Source organism: Ursus arctos, unplaced genomic scaffold (assembly GCF_023065955.2).
Source record: "Ursus arctos isolate Adak ecotype North America unplaced genomic scaffold, UrsArc2.0 scaffold_26, whole genome shotgun sequence".
NCBI classification, from domain to species: domain Eukaryota; kingdom Metazoa; phylum Chordata; class Mammalia; order Carnivora; family Ursidae; genus Ursus; species Ursus arctos.
Window position 1 is genome coordinate 19,130,915 of NW_026622941.1, and position 27,774 is coordinate 19,158,688.

At 34.2% G+C, this 27,774-nt stretch overlaps 1 protein-coding gene and 1 pseudogene across 3 annotated transcripts in view; one reads left to right on the forward strand and one right to left on the reverse strand.

Annotated features, from left to right (window-relative positions):
- The first annotated feature begins 660 nt into the window (after positions 1–660).
- SLCO1B3 (solute carrier organic anion transporter family member 1B3) overlaps positions 661–27,774 on the forward strand; it is a 52,725-nt gene continuing 25,611 nt past the window's right edge. Inside the window, exons 1-6 of one of the 3 annotated variants that reach the window (XM_026502306.4) lie at positions 661–1,059; positions 1,338–1,569; positions 3,257–3,405; positions 22,201–22,342; positions 25,357–25,489; positions 27,549–27,670. In XM_026502306.4, coding sequence (XP_026358091.1) covers positions 1,506–1,569; positions 3,257–3,405; positions 22,201–22,342; positions 25,357–25,489; positions 27,549–27,670 — 610 coding nt within the window. In that variant the 5' untranslated portion in view covers positions 661–1,059; positions 1,338–1,505. Of the gene's footprint in view, positions 1,060–1,337; positions 1,570–3,256; positions 3,406–4,789; positions 4,845–22,200; positions 22,343–25,356; positions 25,490–27,548; positions 27,671–27,774 lie in introns of those variants that run through there. The other 2 variants (XM_026502307.4, XM_044385201.3) reach the window with 2 other exon arrangements.
- On the reverse strand, positions 23,069–23,471 carry LOC123001225 (prefoldin subunit 4-like; annotated as a pseudogene).

The window sequence follows — 27,774 nt, forward strand, 5'->3', positions numbered from 1 at the left end:
AGAAGGCAGATGCTTAACTGACTGAGCCATCCAGACGCCCCCAAAAAGTACAAATTTTATCTTAAATGCTAAAGGAAACAGTAGACACATTTTAAAAAACTGTTTTGAATTATTTTCTATTTGGAGGAGTTTTAAATATCTTGGATAATCTGTTGTAATTTTGAAGAAAAAAATGTTATGCAACCAACTCGAGCAAATACAAGTTATTCTCAGAAATATAGCCTAATCATTAAACTTTTACATAAAAATAATTTATAAATTCTGAGAAATTATTAATATCATGTAGTGTAAACCCTGAAAAATTGTGTGTGTGCGTGTGTGTGTGTGTGTGTGTGTGTGATGCAGTGTGTGGCTTAAGCTTTGATTGCTAAAGCAATCATTTCAAAGAGGCATCCACTTCAAAGAGGGCTATCTCAAATAAACATACTGCCAGGTACAGACTAGATAAAGAGCCAGGCCTCCACTCCCAGCATTGAGGCATCTTTGTTTTATCAATCTTGGTTGATTTCAATAACTGACCACTCGGGTCATTTTTGTTTGTCTTTTCCTGAGTTTTACGTTTCACTCTTATGTTTTAAAATCACCAATGAGAGTGAGCTGGTGACACCCTAGGCCCCTAACCTCAAACCCAATAAAAGCAGAGCCCTAGGCTTTGCACTCTCTCCTTCTACCCATGACCTTGCCATGTGACCCCATATGTGCTGTGTAAATTCCAGGTTCTATAAATTTTTACTTTTTCAAAGTTCCCTGATGGTTATTGCTGAGGGGCATCTTGAAATCATAATAAGAACCACCCAGAGGGGTCCAACTGTAACATTGGTTATTAATAGACTGAGACCGGCACAAAATATATAACTTTTAAAATATTGGAGTCTGGAGCAGACTGTTAAAACAGCTAGTTACTTTTCTTCTATCTGCCTAGGACAATGACCTAGTAAGATGGTTAATCATCACTGAACTGATAAAAAAAAAAAAAAAGCAAGCTAACTATTTAAAGAGAGGCTTTAACAACAGATAAAGGATGGATTTGTAGCTACTGCTGTAGGATTCTAAGTCCAGGTAAGAACCTTTGACATTCTGTAATTTCAGGATTTCTTCTATGTGAGAATCTGCCACAGATTTCAAGGGGAAAAATGTTTGGATGGATATGATAAATATTACACATTTTATGCTTTGTGTCTTCTGTACACTTATGTTTAAGCTCTTAAAACTCATTAAGTATTCCTTCGGGAGATAGATAAGACTCAGATTTATATATTCTTAAAGATAAAATACAGAAAATAAGACATTCATAATTTAAAAATAAAATTTGAAACCCCATTCCTATTACTTTCTAGATAAGTGGAACTTCAAGTTAAAAGAAATGGATCTCTGGCTACCTTCTCAAAATATACCACAAGGCAATTATTTTCACTACGTGGAATAATTAGATTTATTTCCTATTTTTTTGATACCATCTTAACTGGATAATATGGGGTGGAGAGTTAGTTAGCAAACATCAAGAAATGGAATGTGTCTCAAAGTCACTTACCCACTTCTACTTTCCTGTTTCAACTCGTTTGGCTCAAGGTGAGGAAAAAGAAAAGTTTTCTAGATAATTTTGTCTTCGACTGAATGAGAAAAAATTTGCTCAGCATTATTCCTGGCACAAACTAAGAACTCAATAAATATTAGTTACCTTTTCCAATTCAGGAAGGTGGCTACCCTTGTAAGACAATTGTTATTGTCAAAGGGAGGTAGAAAATGGGGAAAGTCCTCCTATAAAAAGTCTAAAAAGTTAGTAAGGTGTGGAATAATCACCTGTCTGGGAAAGTAGTGGAAATAATAGGGAAAAGTAATGACTGCGTTACAAGTTATATTCTCTAGTGGAGCAACAGTGTGGAGAAGTTTTTTTCAACTGTGAGTAACTGGAGAAATATCTAAGAAGGATGATTTGGGGCAGAATTACAACCAAGAGATGAGGAAGAACATTACAAATTAAGAAGGACATACAAAAGTGCAGTGTTCTAGGGACAACTGGTTCCACACGGCTGAAGGAGCTTGTGGGTGTGTTGGAAAATAAGACTAAAAACAAGGGCTGGGTTTAGTTCATAAAGCATCTCAAGTAGGAAATGTGAATTTTATTCTGTATGCTACAGGGGACCTCTGAAAGAGTCTGAAGATGGGTATGATAGATATAAAACAGGAAGAAGCCTGAAAGACAGGATAATCAGCATTTAATCAATCACAGTAAACAGGACTAGACTGGTCAAGGTAATGGCCTTCAAGAGTTCTTGTTCAGTAGCCAAAAAACAAAAGCAACCGAACAAAACTAAAGCTAAAGGGCACGTACACACCATGTCAATCATTCAGAGAGAATTGCATTAATGGAATTAAGTGGTAAAAAATGACTTTCTAACATTTAAATCCTGGGGACAGATACAGAAAGAGGTATTCATGAAAAAAAATAACATGAAATTTATCAAAGGACTGCTTATGATGTTGGGACCACCCAACTAATGATTTCTTCCTCACTCCACTCCATTCAGTAATTGAATAGGTAAAGGCATGTCTGGAGCACATGCAAAAAAAAAGTAGGATAACAAGGGTTTACTTAGATGTACTTAGATGTGGATTTTTGCATTGATGCATATGTTTATATACATAAATGATAATATCTTTAGATATTTACCTTTTCTATATTCTACATTATCCATTAAGTTGGCATTATATGTAGTCATGGTTTTTATATGTTTATAATATAGGGACTCACTGAATCCTTATTGAATAAATTAATACATAAAATATATAGTTGATCCTCACTATTCACGGATTCAGTATTTGTGAATTTGCCTTCTCAACTAAAATTTATTTGTAACCCCAAAATCAATTCTGCTCATTTGTGGTCATTCATATGCCTGTACAGAGTGGCAAAACATCAGAATTGTCCAACACACATGGTCCCAGCTGAGGTCAGATAAAAATGTGGCTCGGCCTCCTTGTTTTAGCTCTCATTTTGTAAACGAGTGATCTTTTCACAGTCTATTTAGTGTCATATTTTTTTTCATCTTTGTGCTTTTGTGTGTGTGTGTGTGTGTGTGTGTGTGTGTTTGCCCTCCTTTTGTGTCTAGCATTTACTTAATGTAGTGCTCAGGACATCAAAGACCCTGAATAAGTATTTGTGTGTTCATAGACTGAGGTCAACCTTGCAGCTTTTCTTATTTTTGAATCATATATTGTTAAAGTGAAGTAAGTTCTCCTTTTTTTCCCTGAATAGGTGATCATTTCAAACCAAGCAGCAACAACAATTGGAAACACTCACATGCTACCGGTAGTTCCATGATGGACTCAAAACAACATTTGAAAAAGACAGCAGAAACAACACCTCCAAAAGAAAGGGAAACTAGATGTTGCAATGGATTCAAGGTAGGAATAGCTTCATGTTTCCAAACTAAAATAAGTGGAGGGTTGTTGTTTTTTTGTTTGTTTGTTCTTTTAAACAACCAGTTTTGGAAAAGAACATTGTATTTCAAATTAGAGTTTCCAACTAAAGCGTATCTTAAAATATTAACAGAATGATCTGTATCTTGATTTAAATAAGTCTTTAAATCTGAAAAAGGAGTTTCTTTGGTGATAATTCTGATGGCTAAGAGTTTACTAATGTTAAAAAATTTAGAAATCTTTTGATATCTTCTCTTTGGTTCTTCATGGACTGAAAGATATTTATAAATTTCACTAAAATAAGTCACTGTATAATGCATAATATATAAAAAAATTCTTGGAATTGACCTATAAAGAGAGCAGATTCATAAGTCTTATGAATCACTTTGTGGTCTTGACATATTACACTTTTTTTTTCTTTTGAAGAACAGCATTTTTTTATTCTAATCACTTAAATAATAGAGGCTGGTAGAAAAGAGATTTGTAATAACAAAAAACATGAACCAAACACCTAATTACTGACTTAGGAAAGCCATTTAATTTTTTCATACGCAAGTTAGTAAAAGTAATAACCTTGTGTCTTGATTTTGTCTCACAACTGTGAGACATTAAGGGATATAGACTGTATTGGGATTTTCATTGACAGAAAAAAGTACTCCCTGAGCATAATGTTGAAGGAACCAAGACTCAGGAAAATTGAGAAGTTTGCCTAACATTATCCAGTTTGAAATTAAAAACCTTTAAACCCAAGTCAAAACCTTTAAACCCCCATAGGGAAGTTTTGAAGAAATAAAAAAATAATCATGGCTGTCTTTTTCCCATATTTTAAATGTTTTACTCAAAGTTGTAGTCTTAATTGCTGAATAAAGACCACAGGAACCAGACTCAATTGCAATAATGTTATGTAAGTTCCCTTAACTTTGTCCAGAGAACATATTTGTTTTCAGAGATTACTGATAAAGTCTATTCTGATGAAAGATTTGAGTAATATTTAAGCAGAATAGCAGTTACAAGTAAAAGGTAATGGTGAGTGCAAGTCTAAGGGTAATATGGTGTGCTAGGTTCTTTCTGCTCTTAAACATTGAGGTTTACAGTGATCTCATTTGCATGCGCATAGTAGAGTGACAGCAATCTGTCTGAAACAATTAAAATTGCCAGAATGGTCCCTTGTAGCATATTTGCAAGTTAGGATGCATAAAGTATGTTAATTGCAGTCTAATGATCAAGACCAGAGAGCTAGAATAACAATAGAAGCTAACATTTATTGAGCATGTATTATATGCCAGACACTGTTCTAGTGCTATGCTGCTTAGTGGATTTGTTCCTTACCACAATTCCACTGCCAGATGCTAGTATCTCTCTTTTACAGATGAAAAACCTTAGACACAGAGAGGGCAAATGAATCCTTCTCGGTCCCAAAGCTGGTAAGTGGTGGAGACAAGTCTGAACTTAAGCAGTCTGATTCCAAATCCCATGCTCTCAATTCTACTCCACACTGCTATAGCAACTGTGGGTTTCCATAATATTAGTACTGGTAGGTACTAATGATAGGTACAAGATGTTCTGGTAGGTAGGGATTCAGTGATCTTCCTCATTCTGTATTTTAAAAAATTCACCTTCAGACCAAGTAATTCAGTATCAAGCAGCCACAGGATTCTTAAACTTGTTTATGTGTGTGGGCACGCACATTTACACAAGTTGTTACGGACATGTATCATAAACTCAGAAATGTATCAAAGTGCAAATAGGTAATAGACCTCTTAAAATAACAACAGCATAATATGTAAACTAATTGAATTTAAATAAAATAAAATTTAAAAAATTGAATAAATAACAATGGCATAGTTTGATTTTTTTCTTAACATTTTCCCTCAATTTTTAGACTAAACCAACTACATCATATAAACCCTGCTGATACATTCTTCATCTTTACACTTGTCATTTCTGTGGTTTAGATTTCTTGTACCTTTATGTTGTCATAAAAATTCTCAACAAGGCAATAAATAGTAATGCCTCATCATCAAAAAACATAAATAATAAGGCAAAAGTAAAAGCCCCCTCTTTTTGCCTTCATTGCCACTCCCCCTTCAAAAACAATCAGAATAACCATCCCTTATGTAACCACCAGTAGCATTCATATCCTGCTGGTTTCCTCTGACTCACTTTCCATATTAGCCGTTAGCCATGTTAGACTTTTGCTATTTGTCAAAAATGCTGAGCAAGCTTCTGACGTGAAGTTTGTGCTTGCTGATTTCCCTTCTGAATGTTCTCCTTCCAGATACCATGCTCCTTCATTTCATTCACATTTCTGTTTGAACGTTACCTCATCCCTGACCATCCCATATAAAATACCCTATCCTACACATAACTCTTTGATCAAATTTATTTTTTTCATAGCATTTATCGCCAGCTGACACTGACACACAAACACACATATGTATATGTGTGTGTACACATGTGTGCCTTTAATGGCTTAAAAAACTAATTTATTATAATTCTATAAGAATCTTACAGTCCTGAAGTTCAGAAGCCCGAAATGGGTCACATTGTACTAAAATCCAGGTGTTGGCAGGGCTGTGTTCCTTTCTGGAGGATCTAGGCAACAATCCATTTCCTTGCCTTTTCAAGCTCCTGGAGGCTGGCCCAAGTTTGTGGTTCAAGGCTCTCTTTCATATGCAAAGCTGGTGGGAAGTCCTGTAATTCTCACGCTGCATCACGTGAGCACTGACTCTTATGCTTCCCTCTTCCACATTTAAGGGACCCTTGTGATCACATTGGGTTAACCAGGGAAATTCGGGATAATCTCTTTAAGGTCATCCGATTAACACCTCTGTTTGCAACCTCAATACCTCCTTGCCATTTACCTAATAAATTCATAGATAGGAAGAATAACAGCCCGCAAAGGAAGATGTCCAGGTCCTAATCTCCAAAACTTGTGAAAAAATATATCGTGTGTATATATATGCATGTATACACACTTTGTATATTATATATATTTTATATATATGGTACATTGTATGTTTCTAGTAATTTATCCATTTCTATTAAGTTATCCAGTTTGTTGGCATAGTAGTCTCTAAAAAGTAGTCTCTCATAGTAGTCTCTAATGATCCTTTTAATTTTTATTTTTTTTTCTTTTCTTCTTTCTTTCTTTTTTTTTTGTTTTGTTTTTTTTGTTTGTTTGTTTTTGGAGAGAGAGAGAGAGAGAGAAAGAACGCATGCATGCGGGGAGTGGGGAGGGCAGAGGGAGACAATATTATGTAGACTCCATGCTGATCCTGACTTGGGGCTCGATCTCACAACCCTGAGATCATGACCTGAGCCAAAATCAAAAGTCAGATGCTTAGCTGACTGAACCCAATTCTTTTTATTTCTGTGGCATCAAGTATAATGTCTCTTTTTAAAAATTTATTTGAGTGTGCTTTCTTCTTAGTCTAAGGGTTTCTCAATTTTTTAATCTTTTCAAGTAAACAACTTTTAGTTTTATTGGTTTTTCCTATTGTTTTTCTATTTTATTTATTATTTCTGCTCTGACGTTTGTTATTTCCTTCCTTCTACTAGCTTTGGTCTTAGTTTTTTTCTTTTTCTATCTCATTGACATGTAAAGTTAGATGGTTTATTTGAGATCTTTCCTCTTTTTTTTTTAATGTAGGTGCTATGAAGTTCTCTCAATACTATTTTTTTTCTGTATTCCGTAACTTTTTGTATGTTGTGTTTTCGTTTTTGTCTTGAGGTATGTTCTAATTACTTCTTTGAATTCTTCTTTGACCCATTGTTGTTTAGCAATGTGTTGTTTAATTTTCACATATTGTGAATTTTCCAGTTTTCCTTTTGCTGTCGATTTCTGGTTTCATTCTATCATGGGGAGAAAAGGTACTCGGTATGATTTCAATCCTCCTTAATTTAAGATTTATCTTGTGACCTAACATCTGGTATATCTTGGAGAAAGATATGTGTACACTTAAGAGAAATGTGTATTTTGCTGTTGTTAGGTAGAATGTTCTATATATGTTGTTAGGTTCATTTGCCTTATAGTATTGTTTAAGTTCTCCATTTCTTTATTGATCTTCCACCTGGATGTTCTATCCATTATTTAAAGTGAGGTATTAAATGTTCCTACTGTATTGCCATATATATTTTCTGTTTTGTCTTGTCAATGTTTGCTTTATATATTTAGGCACTCTGATGTTGGATATACACATATAATATACATTTATAATTGTTCTGTCTTCCTGGTCTATTGACACTTTTATCATTATATAATGTACTTTTTTGTTTCTTGGGACGTTTTTACTTAAGTTCTGTTTTGTCTGATATCAGCACAACCATTCTTGTTCTCCTTTGGTTACCAATTGCATCAAATATCTTTTTCCATCACTTCACTTTCAGTCTCTATGTGTCCTTAAATCTAAAGTGAGTTTCTTGTAGACAGGGCATAGCTGAGTCTTATTTTTCTTTTTTTATCCATTCAACCATTTTATGTCTTTTGATGGGGGAGTTTAATCTATTTACATTTAAAGTAATGATTGATAGGGAAGGTATACTATTGCTACAGTGTTGTTTTCTGTTAGTCTTGTACAAGTATACCTCAGTTATATTTTGGGTTTGGTTTCAGACCACCATAGTAAAACAAATATTGCAGTAAAGGGAGTCAAATGATATTTTTCCCAGTTTTATTGAGGTATGATTGACAAAACAAATTACTTTTTTAAATTTAATTTTATTATGTTATGTTAGTCACCATACAGCACATCATTAGTTTTTGATGTAGTGCTCCATGATTCATTGTTTGCGTATAACACACAGTGCGTAATGCAATACATGCACACAAAAGTTATGTTTACACCGTGTTGCAGTTTACTAAGTGTGTGATAGCATTATGCCTAAAACAATGTACATTGCTTAATTTAAAAAGTTGCTAAAAAATGCTAACCATCATTTGAGCTTTCAGAGATTCATAATCTTTTGGTAGTGGAAGTTCTTTCCTCAAAGTTCATGGCTGCCGACTGATCAGGATGGTAGTTGCTGAAGGCTGGGGAAGCTGTGGCAATTTCTTAAAATAAGGCAGCAGTGAAGTTTGCCACATGGATCAACTCTCCCTTTCACAAGCTATCTGTTTGATAGCATTTCACCCACAGTAGAATTTCTTTCAAAATTGGAATCAATCCTCTCAAACCCTATTGTTACTTTAAGCTAAGTTGATGTAATATTCTAAATGCTTTATTGTCATTTTAACAATCTTCATAGCATCTTCACCAGGAGTAGATTCCATCTCAAGAAACCACTTTATTTGCTCATTCATCAGCAGCAACTCCTCTTCCATTGAAGTTTTGTCAGGAGATTGCAGCAATACAGTCATATCTTCAGGCTCCACTTCTAATTCCAGTTCTCTTCCTATTTCTACCACATCTGCAGTTACTTTCTCCATTCACAAAGCATTCTAACTAGAAATTCTTCTAAGCAGCTGCACTATTTGGAGATGAGAAAAAAATCATTTTATTTCAGTAGAGCAAATAGCATAATAATTTTACATTACAAATATTATTGAATTAAGATTAATTTAGAAACCCTATACCTTGTTTCTAAAAGGCAGAAAAAACATTAGATGTAGTTTTCAAGAGATAACTGAAAGCAAAAAAAGACCAAATAATAATTTGTAGTATTCAACCATAATTTTGCATTTCAGTAAAACAAGCCAAACAGTGCCCTGTATCATCATATTAACATGGAAAATAAGTTTTAAAAAATAAGAGCTGTGAGAATAAAAACAGAAACAATGAAGGATTAAATTCCAGCAAACATTTAATTAGTGTATATTCTTCCTATTTTCCAATTTTGCATGACTTCTTATCATCCCAGCTGGCCCCCGCCCCCACCTAACCCCTCATCTCTCCTTTATAAGATTCTCCCCTTAACTTTTAGGTGGCTGTGGTTAACTTAAACTCTTCTTTTTCATTTTTCAGGTTAAAAGGACTACAGGGTTTTTATTTTTGCTTCCCCCCCAAGAGAGAAAGTGCATGTGCGCATGTGCAGGGGGCAGGAGCAGAGGGAGAGAGAGAGAATCCTAAGCAGGCTTGATCTCACGACCCTGAGGTCATGACCTGAGTGGAAGTCAAGAGTAGGTCACTCAATGGACAATCCACCCAGTCGCCCTAGGAGTTTTAGCTTTGAAGGAGCTGTGGCCTCACCTCAAAACCTGAAGAATGAGAATCTAATCTTACACATTTTCTTCTGAGTGTCAACTCCCATCCAGAGTCTGACCGCTTTTGTTTGCCCTCCAATGTCTTCCTCCAGGTGGTTTTTGGTTTCCCCTTAGACTTTATAATTGTTATTTACTGGAGGATCAGTGTCGTGGGAACCTATTGAGCTCTTTTGGAAGTGGGAATGGTTATACATATTTAAAGATCACCCTGGCTACAGAGTGAAAAGGATACCAATGAGGAAAGAGAGATGCCAGTTGGAAAAGGTGGTAATCTGGGTGAAAGATGATCGTCATTTAAGTAGAAATATAAAGTGAAGTATGTTGAAAAGAGAGGTTTTTATAAGGTTAAATTTTTAACTTTGGGGAATTGATTGGCTGTAACCCAGAAGGGAGCAGCTTCTAGCCTCAGCAGCAGGTAGTGACACAGGAAAAGGAGGTGAAAAAGAAGAAAGAGATCTGGACATAACAATGAAACACCTGAGGGGAGTTCTAATGTAGGCACTTTGGAAAAGCAATCTAAAACTCTGCAAAAGCAATCTTGGCTCAAGATATAGGTTTGGTAATCATCAGCATCTAGCTGGTAATAAAACCAATGACAACTGGTGAGCTTTCCCAGAAAGGGTATGTGGAGTAAAAAGAGAAGAGTGTCTGAAACAAAACCCTGAAAAAAAAAATTGAAAAGCAAGAATAACATAAGCCTGCTCAGGATACTAGAGAGGAGTGATGCAAAAATAGGATTTGATATTGCAAATGTAAACAACTCACTTTTTACTGGAAAGGACAGGAAAGAGTTATGGAAAAACGAGGGTGCAGTGGGGCAGGAGATTTTCTTTCTTTCTTTCTTTCTTTTTTTTTTTTTTTACAGTTTTTGTATTTTATTGTATATAAATTACATTTTATTTTTTTTTAATGATTTTTTATTATATTATGTTAGTCACCATACAGTACATCCCCGGTTTCCGATGTAAGGCTCGATGATTCATTAGTTATGTATAACACCCAGTGCACCATGCAATACGTGCCCTCCTTACTACCCATCACCAGTCTATCCCATTCCCCCACCGCCTCCCCTCTGAGGCCCTCAGTTTGTTTCTCAGAGTCCATAGTCTCTCATGTTTCATTCCCCCTTCTGATTACCCCCCCTTTCTTTATCCCTTTCTTCCCCTACCGATCATCCTAGTTCTTATGTTCCATAGATGAGAGAAATCATATGATAGTTGTCTTTCTCTGCTTGACTTATTTCACTTAGCATTATCTCCTCCAGTGCCGTCCATGTTGTAGCAAATGTTGAGAATTCGTTCTTTCTGATAGCTGAGTAATATTCCATTGTATATATGGACCACAACTTCTTAATCCAGTCATCTGTTGAAGGGCATCTCGGCTCCTTCCATGATTTAGCTATTGTGGACATTGCTGCTATGAACATTGGGGTGCATATGGCCCTTCTCTTCACTACGTCTGTATCTTTGGGGTAAATACCCAGTAGTGCAATGGCTGGATCATAGGGTAGCTCAATTTTTAACTTTTTAAGGGACCTCCACACTGTTTTCCAGAGTGGCTGTACCAACTTGCATTCCCACCAACAATGTAGGAGGGATCCCCTTTCTCCACACCCTCTCCAACAATTGTTGTTTCCTGCCTTGTCAATTTTTGCCATTCCAACTGGTGTAAGGTGGTATCTCAGTGTGGTTTTGATTTGAATTTCCCTGATGCTAATGATTTTGAACATTTTTTCATGTGTCTGTTAGCCATTTGTATGTCTTCATTGGAAAAGTGTCTGTTCGTATCTTCTGCCCATTTTATGATTTGTTTATTTGTTTCTCATGTATTGAGTTTGAGAAGTTCTTTGTAGATCTTGGATACCAGTCTTTTATCTGTAGTGTCATTTGCAAATATATTCTCCCATTCCGTGGGTTGCTTCTTAGTTTTTCTGACTGTTTCCTTGGCTGTGCAGAAACTTTTAATCTTGATGAAGTCCCATAAATTCATTTTATCTTTTGTTTCTCTTACCTTTGGGGATGTATCATGAAAAAGGTTGCTTTGGCCGATGTCGTAGAGGTTGTTGCCTATGTTCTCCTCTAGAATTTTGATGGATTCCTGTCTCACATCGAGGTCTTTCATCCATTTGGAGTTTATTTTTGTGTATGGTGTGAGATAGTGGTCAAGTTTCATTCTTTTGCATGTAGCTGTCCAATTTTCCCAGCACCATTTATTGAAAAGACTGTCTTTTTCCCACCGGATGTTTTTTCCTGCTTTATCAAATATTAGTTGCCCAAAGAGCCGAGGGTCCATTTCTGGGCTCTCTATTCTGTTCCATTGGTCTATGTGTCTGTTTTTGTGCCAGTACCATGCTGTCTTTGTGATCACAGCTTTGTAGTACAGCTCGAAATCCGGCATTGTGATGCCCCCAGCTTTGTTTTTCCTTTTCAACAGTTCCTTGGAGATTTGGGGCCTTTTCTGTTTCCATACAAATTTAAGGACTATTTGTTCCAGTTCTTTGAAAAAAGTCCTCGGTATTTTGATCGGGATAGCATTGAAAGTGTAGGTTGCTCTGGGTACCATGGATATTTTAACTATGTTAATTCTTCCGATCCATGAGCATGGAATATCTTTCCATCTTTTTATGTCTTCCTCAATGTCTTTCAAGAGTGATTTATAGTTTCTAGAATATAGGTCCTTTACGTCTCTGGTTAAGTTAATTCCAAGGGGCAGGAGATTTTCTTAAGGGAATAAACTTGAAAATGGATTAATTATACAGCTATTCCCTAGTAAATTTCAAAACAACCTCCAGACAAAACTCTCTTGAGCACCAAACCTGCCAGCTGTGTCTACTTGATGCATGTGTATTTTTAGGAATCTCAAACTCGACTAGTAAAAAGATGATTTCATTGTTTTTAAACCCAAGATTTTTCTTTTTCTCATCTCAAATAACATTAGTACATACAGTTATCCAAACTAGAAACTTAGAAAATAAAATCAGAAAACTCATTTTCCCTTATTCCCACATCTTATTGATTCTCCTCTTAAACTTCTCCAAAGTGTGTCTGTGATCTTTTATTTCTGTCTTTCCAACTATTAGCCTTTTTTTTTTCTGAAACCAGCTTTCTAACAAATTTCTTTGTCATTAAGTCCATCTTCTACATAGATACTGGAATCAGCCCTCTAAAATTTAATTTCCTTATGCTACATTTAAAAATATAATTTCATCTCCCAATGTTTGGCATATTTCTATCCTTAAGTTCCACCTACACAGATAATCTTTCTGTTTTTCAAATTACCTGTGTTCTTTCACTACTTGGGCTTTTCATGTGTTTCCTATTTGTCTTAAATGTTTATTTCTCCTTCAATTTCTAAGTTTCTATTACCTCTTAAAGACTTAGTTGAAATGTCACCACACCTGTAGAAACTTTAATCAGTATAGACAGAATTAATCATCTTTCCTATGTACTCATGACATTATTACTTTAAAGTATTCATTACATTATTATGCTGGCATTGTTTATTGTTTTTGCCCCAGGAAATTATTAATACCTTTAGGGCATTTTTATGTTTAGCTTTTACTGCCCTTCTTATTCTGCACCTGTCTCAACTCCAAGATGTAGCAGAGTAATTGCCAAACTGGAGTTGCTCAATAAATGTTTGCTGAGTAAATAAATTGAGGTTCAAATGAGTTAACTGAGTTAATCATGGCTGTACCTCGGGCAAAAGAGAAACTTGGAACTGTCTTCTGACTTCAATTCCAGAACTCTTGCCAAAAAATATAAAGGACTGACTTGCCATGATTGCAGGTAAATACAGACTTTATCTCTTACCTGAATACCAGTTAGCTCCTTCGACCTGTGATACTTTAATATCCATTTGATAATTGTGAACATTTTTATCTCTGGTTTGAAATCGTTCAGTCTTAATTCTCTACCTCATGACATAGGCTTTTTAATGTTTTCCACTAAAGATTTCATCTTTCTTACTCCTTTTGATTTTTTAAGTTCTGAGAAAATCATTGTGTCATTTTTACTCTGCACTTCAGTCCTGAGTTAGGAACAGGGTTAAAAATGCCCATCTCATAGGGTTGTAGTTAGATAAAGGAAAGCACATTTATAAATCTATCTATATTAACTCATTTCATATCCTTCTAAAATCCCAGCTCCCTGGAGAGATTCTACTGTGGCTATGTGTTTACATCTAATACATTTTTCCTTTTTTAATTTTAATTTAATTTAATTTTGATTTTTTAAAAATTTATTTTATTTAAATTCAATTAATTAACATATAGTGTACTATTAGTTTCAGAGGTAGAGTTCTGCAAACTTTTTCCTTTTTTTAAAAAGCAGTTTAGATTTATTCTGTGAGATTTTTACTTTTTTGAGTCTCTCTTATTTTGGGCTAACTTTTCTTGTAAGATTGAAGATATGAGCTGTGAAAAAGCTTTCTCCAAACTTTTAGAAATTTCTTCTCATACAGGACAGGGTTTATACCTGATTATATTTATATCTGCTTTAATGAGATGTTCTATTATTTTCTGAAATTTTCTCCTTTTTGATTTCATAAATGAGTGCTTAGATGGTCAGCATTTAGATGAGTTCACTTTTCTATTTCTTCAATAATCAATAAATCATATTGTCAATATGCTCATTAGTGATTCTGCAACACCTGTAATAGTGTATGGCATAAAACTGTGTTTAGCTAAATGATCCTAAGTCCTATTTTGATCTGAATGAACCTAAAGCTAAAAGCTGAATGATGGTAGCTCACAATAGTAATAAAAATACATTTATTGATGCTTACTGTGTGGCTAGCACTGTGCCAAGAATTTTATGTGTATTATTTAAACTAATCCTCATAACAACTTTAGTATAATTATCTCCATCTAGAGACTGAGGAAACTAAGAAGTGAGAGATTTCACTACATGTTGACTCTGTACCAGATTTGTAATCTGAATTGGGGGAATTATGATTTATCCAACAACCCAAAAACATTTATTGAATCTTTGCTCATTATGTGTCAGGCATCCAAGTTTGATGGAGAGCCTGGTAACATTTTTTTTTCTATTTATTCATTAGAAGAGAGCCAAAACTTGAAGCCTTCCAATTCTTCATAGCAGACTGAGCGTAAGGCAGAAGCCACCTCTTCCTCCCTCCAATTTAAATAAATAATCTAAAAGGTATTAAAAGCAACTCATAACTCTGCTACAAAACAAGAAGGGATATATTCTGTAAGTCAGAAACCATGAGGGTTTTCTGAAAGGTACATAGTAAAAAGAACTAGAAAGAAATCCTAGTCCAAGATAGGTGCAAGAGAAGAAAACTGAAAAGCATGGAAGTGGCTCCAAGGGTGCATCAAAGGCAAAGACACTGATAATGGGGTGAAGAGAGGTCCCAGGGAAAACTGACAGGAGCTTAGTTGGGTATCCCACTCACTTAGTAAGTTAAAGATGCATCTTTCCGTTGAAGGGCATCTCGGCTCCTTCCACGATTCATGAGAGACTATGGACTATGAGAAACAAACTGAGGACCTCAGAGGGGAGGGGGGTGGGGGAATGGGATAGACTGGTGATGGGTAGTAAGGAGTGCACGTATTGCATGGTGCACTGGGTGTTATACACAACTAATGAATCATCGAGCCTTACATCGGAAACCGGGGATGTACTGTATGGTGACTAACATAATATAATAAAAAATCATTAAAAAAAAAGATGCATCTTTCCTTATTTAACATGCCTCCCCTGATCATCAACATACCCCCACTTAGTAGTATGAACATTTTAACTTTGAGTAACATGGACATTTTAACAATATTACATCTTCCAGTCTACTAGCACAATTGTCTTTTTCATTTATTTGATCATCTTTGATTTCTTTTGCAATGTTTTGTAGTTTTTAGCATATGTCTTTCACCTCCTTAGTTTATTCTTAAATATATTATTCCTTCGATGCTATAGTAAATGGGATTCTTTTCTTAATTTCCTTTTCAGATCGCTTATTTTCAGTGTATAGAAACACAACTGATTTTTGAGTGTTAATTTTTTATCCTGTATCTTTGCTGCACTTTAGTAGTTCTAATAGCTTTCTTATGTGGAATCTTTACAGATTTCTACAACTAAGATCATTTAATCTGTGAACAAATAATAATAACACAAGTTATAAATAAATGATAAATATAATTATAAATAAATAATATAGCAAAATATAATTTTACTTCTCTTCCAGTTTGTATGCCTTTAATTTTTTTTCTTGTCTAATTACTCTGGCTAAAACTTCCAGTACTGTGTTGGAGAGTAGCGGCTACAGTGGGCATCCTTGCCTTGTTCCTGTTCTCAGAGGAAAAGTTCTCAATATTTCCCCATTGAGTATGATGTTAGATATGGACTTTTTTCATATAACCTTTATCCTGTTGAGATAGTTTTCTTCTATTCCTAGTTTGTTGAGTGCTTCTATCATACAACTGTTGAATTTTGTGAAATGCTTTTTCTGCATCTATTGAGATGATTATGTGGTTTTATTCTTCATTTTGCTAATGTGATGTATTACATTGATTTTCATAAGTCAGATTTTCAACAATCTGATTTGCATTCCAGTTATAAATTCCACTTGGTTATGGTGTATGATCCTTTTAGCACTGTTAATTACTGTTTGCTAGTATTTTGTTGAGAATCTTTACAACAATATTCATCAGGGATACTAGTCTGTAGTTTCTTTCCTTGTGATGTTTTTGTCTGGCTTTGATATCAGGTCATGTGGCTTCATTTAATGAATTTGGGAGTATCCTTTCCTCTTCAATTCTTTGTAAGTATTTGAGAAGAATTAGCATTAATTCTTTAAATAGAATAATAATAATAATAATAATAATAATAATAATAATAATAAATAGTAGTAGTAGAATTCTCCAGTGAAACCATCCTGTCCTGGGCTTTCTTTGTTGGGAAGTTTCTAATTACAGCTTCAATCTCCTCACTAGATACAGATCTGTTCAGATTTTTTTATTTCTTTGTTATTCAATCCTGGTGGGTTGTACGTTTCTAATAATTTATCCATTTCTTCTAGGTTACTCAATTTTTTGGCATATAATTGTTCATAGTAGCATCATAACTTATTTTATTTCTGTGACATTATTTGTAATGTCTCCTCTTTTATTTCTAATTTTAGCTAGTTCAGTGTCCTCTGTTTTTCTCAGTTAATCTAAGTGTTTGTCAATTTTATCGATTTATTTAAAATCTCTTAGTTTCATTGATTTTTTTCTATTGTTTTTCTATTCCCTTTTTCATTTATCTCTACTCTAAAATCCTTATTATTTACTTAATTCTGATAACTTTGGGTTGAGTTTTTTCTTCTTTTTCTAGACCCTTGAGGTGTAAGGATAGGTTTGTCGATTTGAGATCTTTTTTTTCAATGTTATCATCTATCACCATACACTTTTAGTGGTGCTTTTACGACATCCCATATGTTTTGGTATGTTGTGTTTTCATTTTCATTTGTCTCCAGATAGCATATGTCTTTCACCTTGTGATTTTTTCTTTGATCTATTGGTTGTATTGTTTAATTTCCACGTATTTGTGGATTTTTCTGTGGTCAATGAGGATGCATCATATGATTTCAATTTTATTAAATTTTTTAGCACTGTTTTGTAACATAACATTTGGTCTGTTTTGGAAAATGTTTCATGTGCACTTGAGAACAATATATATTCTGCTGATAGATGGAGTGTCCTATAAATGTCTAGGTCCAATGGGGTCTAATTGGCTTACAGTGTTGTTCAAATCTTCCGTTTCCCTATTGATTTCCTATCTGGTTGGTCTATTTATTATTAAAAGTGTGGTATTGAATCTCTGATTCTTTATATGTTTCTATTTCTACTATTCGTTCTGTCAATGTTTGCTTCAAATATTTGAGTTGTTCTAATTTTAGTTACATATATACATTTATAATTGTTATATCTTCCTGATGAATTGACCCTTATATAATGTCCTTCTTTGTCTCTGTGACAGTTCTTGCCTTAAAGACTATTTTATCTGTAAAAGTATGGCCATCCCCATTCTCTTTACGTTCTTGTTTGCATAAAATATTATTTCTTACTTGTTTGGGCAGGTATAACAAAAATACCATAGACTGGGTGCCTTAAGTAACAAATATTTATTTCTCATAGTTTTGGAGGTTGGGACATTCAAGATCAATGTGCTGGCAATTAGGTTACTGGTGATGGCTGGTTTCCTGATTCATAGATGGCTGTTTTCTCATAATGTCTTCATATGATAGAAAAAGGACAGGAGAGCCCTCTGGGGTCTCTTTTATAAGGATGCAAATCCTATTCATGGGGGTCTCTGTGTGCTTGACATAATAACCTCCCAAAGACCCCACTTCTTAATACCATCTATTTGATGATTAGGTTTTTGACATGAATTTTGAAGGGACAAAAATATTCAGCTTATTACACAGCCTTTCATTTTTAGCCTTTTGGTGTCCTAGATCTAAAGTGAATCTCTTGTAGACAGCATGTAGTTGAATCTTATTTTTTTAATCATAATCAATTCAGGAAATCTATGTCTTTTGATTAATGTACTCAATCAAGTTACATTTAAAGTAATTATGGATAGAAAGAACTATTGCTATTTTGTCATTTGTTTTCTTTCTGTCTTAAAATTTTGTGTTCTCTTTTCCTCTCTTGATGTTTCTCTTTGTGTTTGATTTTTTTTGTAGTAACGTATTTTGATTCTCTTTTCATTTCTCTTCATGTATACTCTATAATAGAGACAATACAATTGTATTGTATCGTATATTTCCTTTACTGGGGAATTTTATATTTCAGTATGGTTTTGTGTTGATATTCTTTATCCTTTCACTTTAATTTGCAGAACCTTCAGTGTTTCTTGTAGGGCAGATCTAGTGGTTATGAATTCCCTCAGCTTTGACTTATCTGGGAAAGTTTTGATTTCTCCTTATTCTTAAAGGACAGTTTTGATAGATACAATCTTTGTTGGCAGACTTTTTCTTTTAGTACTTTGAATATTTTATTCTATTCCTTTCTAGTCTGCAAGGTTTTTTGCTGAAAAATCTGACGATAATCTAATGGGAATTCCCTTGTATGATGATGAGTCACTTTTCTCCTACTGCTTTCAAGATTTTCTCTGTCTGTGATTTTTGACAGTTTGATTATGATGTATCTTGGTGTCGCTGTCATTACATTTATCCTAAATGTACTTCTTTGAATTTATCAAATTTGCATGTACATTACTCTACTTAGATTTGGAAAATTTGGGGCTATATTCTTTAAATAATTTTTCTGCTCCTTTCTCTTTCTTCTTCTGGAATTCTCATAATGCAAATACTGTTCTGCTTGGTGGTGTTGTCCCATAGGTCCTTTACATTCTTCATTTTTCTTCATTCATTTTTTTCCCCCTCTTGGCTCAGTCTTTGAGTTTGTTGATTCTTTTTCTGTCTGGTCAAGTTTAATTTTGAGTTCCTCTGTGAGGTTTTCAATTCAGGTAATGTTTTCTTCAGTTCCAGAATTTCTGTTTGGTTCTTCTTCCAATTTTCTGTTTCTTCATTAATAATGTCACTTTGTTTATATATTATTCTTCTGATTTCATTTGAGGTATCTCTATTCTGTGTTTTAATTCATTGAATATCCTTATGATAGTAATTTTGAATTCTTTCCCTGGCAATTCATGTATCTCCATTTCTTTAGGGTTAATTTCTGGAGATTTAATTTCTTCCTTTAAATGTGCTGTAGTTTCCTTTTTCTTTGTATGTCTTATTATTTTTCTGTTGTTGAAACTTTGGCATTTGAAGAATCAGCCAACTCTCTCAGGCTTTATGGTTTTGTACAGGGATGAGTTTAACTATGTAGCCAGGCTAGATATTATCTAGACCTCTCAAGTTCTTTTCTGGGCTCAAGTTTCCTCCTTGGGCTATTAGAGAAGTTTGCCAGTGTCTACTTAGGACTTCTACCTGGATATTACACCCTCCCTGGTTTAGTAAATTACAATACTGGTGCTCTACCTAGTGTCTATCCATGGTACTACAGATTCTGGTTCATGTTTTATTGTCTTTGTTCTGAGATCCTCAAATCTAGCCACCCACTCTTGTCAGTACTTGAATATAAACTGGTCCCTCATGCTGCCTCCATACAAGTCAGAGCATTGGATATAAGTGCTATTCCTTTCTCTCCCCATACAGAAGATACGAGTTGGGGGTTTTGTCCCAATTACATCAATGATGCTTGGTTGGGTGAAGGACCTGGCAAGAAAGTTGAGAGTGTCACGGATTTTCCTCCTGAACCTGTATGGTTGTCTTCACCCTGTTGAGGATGCAGAAATATTTTAAATGGTTTCTGGATTTCTCAGAGAAATATTCCGTTTGTTGTTGTTAGGTCTATGTATCCATGGGGGAAGGAGGATTGAGGGTTCCTATTTTGTCATTTTGCTGACATCACTCCCATCTCCATTTCTTAATTTCTGATGTCAATAACATGATTTTTTTGAAATGATTAGAACCAAAAAATTTTCCTTTCTGTTCTATAATGTAAAGATAGTAAATGATACTATAATATGTCAAAATTGGCTTTCCTTGAAGAAAATATTCATAATTTTTGTCTAATCCCTCTGGACAAATTTAATATCTTTTTCCAATGGGTCTTTTGTTCCCTTTACCAGCTTAGCAAAACTGGCTTTGATACCCTTCCACCTTTGGTGTTTCATTCTTAGATGACTTCCTATATCTTATATAAGAATTCTTTGTTATTTCTATTAAGTTGTAACATTTACAACTTTTTTCAAGCCCTTTCAACTTCATTGAAAGTTCCATATACAGGAAGGAAAGTACATACATTTTTCCAGCCATGGAAGGGCTGTATTGGGCCTTTTATCTCCTTCTCCAAGCATAACCTCATGTAAGACACATAGTAAGTTCTAGTTAGACAAAAGCTCAACATATTTTTTAGCATCTTTGTGGCAGGTACTGTTCTAAGCCCTGGGGAGATAGCAGTGAACAAAAGAGAACAAGAAAAAAATCCTGCCCTGATGCAAGTTATAGTGAGGGCAATATATATTACACATATAAATAAATAAAATATATTGTAAGGAGAAAGTGGTATAATTTTAAATAGGATGGATAAGGAAAGCCTCACTCTGAAAGTTACATTGAGCAAAAGCCTCAAGGATGTGAGGGAGTGAGTGATGGAGAAGAGCTTTCCCTGTAGGAAGAAAAGCAAGAACAAAGAACCTGTGGCAAAATAATAAACCTGGAATCCTCAAAGTAAAATGAGAAGGCTCTTGTGGATGGACAGGAATGAGCAAGAACTAGAGTAACAGAATATGAAGGGTGAAATGGAATATTTTTAGGGAAGGGATAATCAGCAGAGGACAGATCATTTAGAGCCCTGTAGGCTATTGGAAAGACTAGATATTACTAAGAGTGAGATGGGAAAACAAGGAGTGGTGGCATAATCTAATTTTTATTTTGAAAGAATTTTTGTAGTTACTGTGTTGAGAAGAGACTGTAAGGGGGATGAGAACAGAAGCAGAAAGATTTAATAACAGGCTAATGTGATGATCCAGGCCAGACATAATGGTGGCTACCACTGGTGGTATAGGAGGTAATAAGAAAGACCTGTCTGAATCAGCTTGGGTTGCTATGAGAAAATACCACAGACTAAGTGGCTTAAACAACAGAAATTTATTTCTCATGGTTCTGGGGGCTGGAAGTCTTGAGATCCAGGTACCAGCATCATTGGGTTCTGGTGAGAACGCTCTTCCTCATTTTCAGATGGCTATCTTCTTGTGTCCTCACAAAGCAGAGAGAAGTAAGCCCTTCTAAGGACACTAATCCTATCATAAGGGCTCTACCTTCATGACCTAATTCCCAAAGGACCAATCTCCAAATACCATCACATTAGGGATTAGAGTTTCAACATATGAATTTGGTGGGGACACAAACATACAGTCCATAGCAGAATAATATTTTAATGTTAGATGTAAAAGGAATTTACTTGTGGGTATAAATGTGGCCTATAAGAAGGATGAATCAACACATTTTGTTAAAATGAATTTGAAAATAAAGTATAACTACTAAAGTATTTTTTTAGAATGTTGAATATGCTGTTTTGTTGTTTTCATTTTTATTTGGATTTCTCCAATAATAGGATTTATAAATTTTTTAAAAAGTTCAATTTCCAGCTGACTTCCTGGAAATGCCATCTTTGAGAATGTCTAGCCACTTCCCTCACAGTTAGCCTATATGATTCATGGGGGGACAAAGAATAGCTTATCATCATTACCATCTCAGGTCATTATCCAGCTTCTTAAAAATCAGCTAGTAATATAAAATGAAAAATAACAGCCTTGATTGTTCTGCTCTAATTATCTGATGTTGTAACCAAGTTAGAAAATGATGCTTTATCAGTATAGTGATGATAACGTTAAAAGGACTAGGAAGTACTAATTGGTGTAGAGGAAAGGTGAGTATGATTTTAATGATAAAAATAATGTTTTTAAGTAAAGAAGATAAGTTATTTTTAATTCAATGCATATATAAGCACTATAGTCTTTATATTAATCATTTTTTTCTTTCTTTCTGCTTTTTCTTAGATGTTCTTAGTAGCCCTGTCATTCAGCTTTATGTGTAAGGGACTAGGTGGAATCGTTATGAAAAGTTCCATCACTCAAATAGAAAGGAGATTTGACATATCATCTTCGGTTTCTGGCTTAATTGATGGAAGCTTTGAAATTGGTAATTTTTATTTCTATTTTTATTATTAGTAACAAGATTTGCAGAGGTAAAAACTGTTCATACAAGCTCTACACCACTGATTCTCAGTCAGGAGTAAATTTGCCTCCCAGAGACAATTTGATGCTATCCGATGTTATTTTTCATTGTCATAACTGAGGGGAGAAAGATTGTTATAGGCATCTAGTAGTAGAGGTTAGGGGTGCCACTAAATATCCCACAATGCACAGGACAACACCCACAACAAAGAATTATCTAGCCCAGAATGTCAATAATGCAGAGGTTGAGAAAATTTGATCTGTACCAACTCATTGCTTGCAAACTAATGCTTTGCATGGCTATACCTTCCCTCTCTCAAAATGTCCTAGTATAAATAAATAAATAAATAAATAAATAAATAAATAAATATAAAAAATTAATGGTTGGAGAGAGGATTCTGATTCTGATGATTTGAGGAAGGAGGAACAGCTTTGAAGCAAACCATTAGGTTTGTATTGTTTAACTGGGTCTAAAATTTGGGGTGAAAATGGTTTTGTTTTGTTTTTAGAACATTGAATATATTGCTTTGTTGTCTTTAATTTGGATTTCTCTAATAACAGTGAGGTTTTATATAATTATTGGATATTATTTTCTCTTATTTTATGAATTGGTAGCTCATTACCTTTGCCCTCCCCCTTATAGACTTTTAAAAAAATTTTAAACGATAGTCAAGTTTATTAAACAAATTTTTTAAAGTATTATAAAATGTTTAACTCCATCAGCTTCAAGGTTTATGTTGCTCCCAAATTTTGCATATAACTGAGTCTGCTAACATCCCCTGAATTAATTCCATTTTGGATTCTCAGGCATCAATTTCTTCTAGCAAATTTTTCTTTGTTTCTTTTAACATTTCCTATGTTTCTTCCTGAGAATGACTAATGAAAACATCACCAATTTGGTCAGGTATCATTAAGCAGTCATTATCTGCAAGCATGACGTCCTCACAAGCATCTTCTAAATTTTAGAGTTGTTTCCTTTTCACTCCTTTCCTCCTTCAGCTCTCCTTATATTCAGTGAAATTTGTTTTTCTTTTGTTGATCTTCAAAAATAACATTGACATCTTCTCAGCCCCCTTCTTCACGGTGGCTGCCATCTTGGGCTCTTTTTAGACTTTTTAATGATTTGAAGGGACTCAAAATTATGTCTTTTGTATTAATTACAAATATTTTCTATAAGTTTGCTGTTAACTTATTTTAAAATGTATTAGCTATTGAATATTTTAAAAAATAATTGTATAAAGGAAGACCCATTTTTTTATTATGAGTTCTTTTTATGATTAAGAGGCTATTATGCCCTGCATATCCTTTACTCTTCCACCTCTGAGATTTAATGAAACCACCTAAACTTTTAGTTTTGGACTGTTAATTAGCTTTAAATTCTAACTGAGTATGTGTCTCTTTTTATTGAGGAATGGATTATTAAGGTTTTTGTTAAATTTTGTAGCAATTTGACAGCAATTATGTGGGCATGGTTTTAGGTTTTACTAGTTTCTTTGCTTACCACTGTTAATTGAACCTCATGACTTCAAATCTCATCTTTAGTTTTTGTGGATTATATCTTCAAGTAGTTATTTATTTCATAGAAATAATTGAAATAACATATTTTCCAAGCCCTTGCTTGTTGGAAAATGTATTTACTTTACCATTATATTCAAGTAATAACTTGTCTGATTATAGAATTAAAATTTCAAAATCTTTTTTCCTCAGAACATTTAAAACATTTACCTGATTTATAATATTCAGTTACATATAAGAAATCATTATCAATGTCATTGTCATGCACCTCCTCTTTATCCCTGAATTTCAGAAATTTTACCAACATTTATCAAGACTGTTTATTTTATATTACTTAATGCTGGAGAAATATAAAAGTTGCATATGAAGGCTTGGGTCTTTCTTTAACTCAGGGGATTTATTTTCTATTATTAAATCTGTTTCTTCCCCTCTATTTTCTTGTTTTCTTCTGAAACATATATAAGATGAATATTAAATTTCTTCACAATTTTTTTCCTTTATTTCTGTCTAAAATTCTACTTTTTTGCTTTATGTTCCATCAGTCTTCTCTGATACCATCTTCCATCTTATCAGGCCCCGATATGTACATAATTAATAGTATTTTTATTTTACAAAAATCATTATCTCTTATTATTTTTAGTCTGCCAGTTCTTATTTTATGGATGCATTTAACAGTTTCTCCACGGGTTACTTTAACTGCCAGTTCATTTTGGTGCTTTTATTACATGTTTTTGTTCCTCCATCAAATTTTCAGTAATTCTCGGGTGTTGTCTATTTGTTATTGTACATGTAGCTCCCGATGAATCAGGTTGGTCATGACTTCTGCTTGGAATGCTCTTCTCCTCCTTTTTAATCTAAATAACTTACATCTCAAGTGGCCTGTCCTCCAGGAAACATTATTGTAACCCCTACTTAATTTAAGCTCTTCCTTTCTGTTGTTTAATAGCACCTCTGTTCATCTGTTTATTTTTACCAACGGTATATAAGTTTCTGGAGGACAAATGCTATGGTTTATTCTCTTCTTTATATTTCTAGCTCCTACCACTGTGGCAGGTACTTAATAGGAATTTAAAGAATGGTAGGAGTGAATTAATAAATGCTTGAATGAACACCTTTCTCACAGGTCAAGAAGATTTTCTGCATTTTTTTTCCAGTCAAAAACAATTCAGCCAACTCCAAATTCTTCAATAAAATTTTGCTTCACTAATATTGCCAAGTTATTCAAGTGCTTTATTTCCTATCTAAATTTCATTATTCTTCTTCTTAACATCATACGACTTTACAGTGAGTTGTTTAATGTAAATGGATTTCATCTTCTCAAATTATGTGATCTTTAAGGAAAGTTACTGTGTCTTATGCTCTATTTGTATTCATTCTGCGGCTTTCCATTCTATTGGACACAAAATTGTGCTGGCAATGTTTGCAACAGTGAATCATATCAAAATAATTTTATTCTCTTTCTAGGAAATTTGCTTGTGATTGTATTTGTGAGTTACTTTGGATCCAAACTACACAGACCAAAGATAATTGGAATTGGTTGCTTCATTATGGGAGCTGGAAGTATTTTGACTGCTTTACCACATTTCTTTATGGGATAGTAAGTGTTAAACAACTCTATGTCATTAATTATCATTTAATTGTAAATTGATGGTAAAATTTCATTTTTTCCTTTTAAATAAGCAGTCATCTTTTGAGAAGAATATCCACAAAGCATGTGTAGAAATGAAGTATATTTTCTATGTTATAAGTAACTTATTGCTTTATCAGCCATGCTTTCACTGATTTTGAAATATGAATAGCACTAAGTAAGGTGTACAGTTTCATAGGAAATAAATGAACTTTTTATGACTTTTTGGTATAACATATACTTCGTGTCTTCGCCTACAAGATTTTATTTATATTCAATAAAAGTTCATCACCAAACCACTACCATTTCCTTTGAGAGTATTATTCTTAAGGTCATGGTATAGTTATGATTAGAGTCAGATACTATGACAGAAAACCTAAAATAGTGATGGCTTAAATAAGATAGAAGCTTATTTTCCACATAAAAAATTAGTGTAGCCAGACCAAGCATGATAGGTTCCTGCTTCTTTTTATTGTATTGCTCTGCCTTGCATGGCCTCAACCTCATGTTCCAAATTGTGGCAGTATTGTCCACACAACAAGATAAAAAAAAGGAAGAAGAACAAGAAGAAACTGCATGCTGGCTGGGGCCTGAGAAGTATTTTCAGAAGTATAACACTTCTTTTTTTTTTTTTTAAGATTTTATTTATTCATTCGACAGAGATAGAGACAGCCAGCGAGAGAGGGAACACAAGCAGGGGGAGTGGGAGAGGAAGAAGCAGGCTCATAGCGGAGGAGCCTGATGTGGGGCTCGATCCCATAACGCCGGGATCACGCCCTGAGCCGAAGGCAGACGCTTAACCGCTGTGCCACCCAGGCGCCCCAGAAGTATAACACTTCTAACTTCACATTGGCCAGAACTTTGTTACCTCTCCCATTCAGATATAAAGACATTGGAATAACTAGACTTTATTCCAGATTGCCATGCTTCTAGCTAAACATTCCATCTTCTATTACAATGGAAGGAGAGAAGAACGGATATTGAGAGACAATGAATGATTTCTGCTAAAGATATTATTTATGATATTATTTATTGACAAAGCCGACAATTATGCCTTTCGGTTACCATAGTAATTCCCTTTCCCCCCCTTCATTTGACCCTCGTAAGTACTTTCTTCTTCCTGGTACTGCTTCTTCTTATTTTCATTGTATTATGTTCCTTGATTTATTTCTTGTATTTGTGACTTCTTCATCATCCCCACCTTTTTATTCTGCTGCTGACACCATAATGTCACTATCCCCTAAGCTCTCTCTTCAATCTTCTTCACTTTTCATTCTAGATTACTTGTATGAAGTGTGTGCATTAAATGTAGCAATCACATACACGGACTTTTTCTTACACTCAGGATCTATATATTCAATCACCTCATGGGTATCTCCAGCCTAATATCCAATAAAAATTTCCCACCCATATATTCAAAACTAAATTCATCACTGTGCCAAAACCAGCTCAGATTTTTCACATTCACTCTTTCAATACTGATTCATTAAGCCACAAAGGAACTCAAACCCAAGTCAAGGGGGTTCATTCTAAATTCTTTCATTATTTCAACACACATGACAAGTGGTCACCAAATATTGCTTATTCTACCTCCTATCTGTCAAAGTGTTTCTTTCATCCCTATTGTCCCTAACCTCGTTGAGGCTTTCCACATCTCTGGCCTGGACTTTTTGTCTTCAGTCTAAACTCTGTTCTAACTCATATTCTATATTAGAGTATTAATTTTAAAATATAAATCAAATTATTTTATTCCTCCTTGAACAGAATATAAGCACTCCTAGAATGATAATCCACCTTTCCTGGAAATTATTGAATAATATTTCTTAGTGGGCCCTCCCATTTCATTTTTGCCCATCACTTCCCCTAAAATTCAGGCTGGGAAATTGACAAAAAAGATTCTGATAATTTAGAGAAGAAAATTTAGAGAAGAAAATTGTGCAATTAAAGTGGGAAAATTCCTCTGTATTTCTGGGAATGTGTGACTATTCAGTAGATAAGCAAAATTTTAAATCTGGTAATATTCTTACAGTTACAGGTACTCTAAAGAAACTTTTATTGATCCATCAGAAAATTTAACATCAAGCTTATCAACCTGTTCACTTGATCAAAATTTGTTACTCAATAGAACATCACCTGAGGTGGTAGAAGAAGGTAAGAACTGATAGTGTCACTAATAAATATTCTCAAACTGGTCAACTTAATTATATTTGTAAAAATAATTATGCTATTTATTAGCAAAAGTGATTAAACAACAA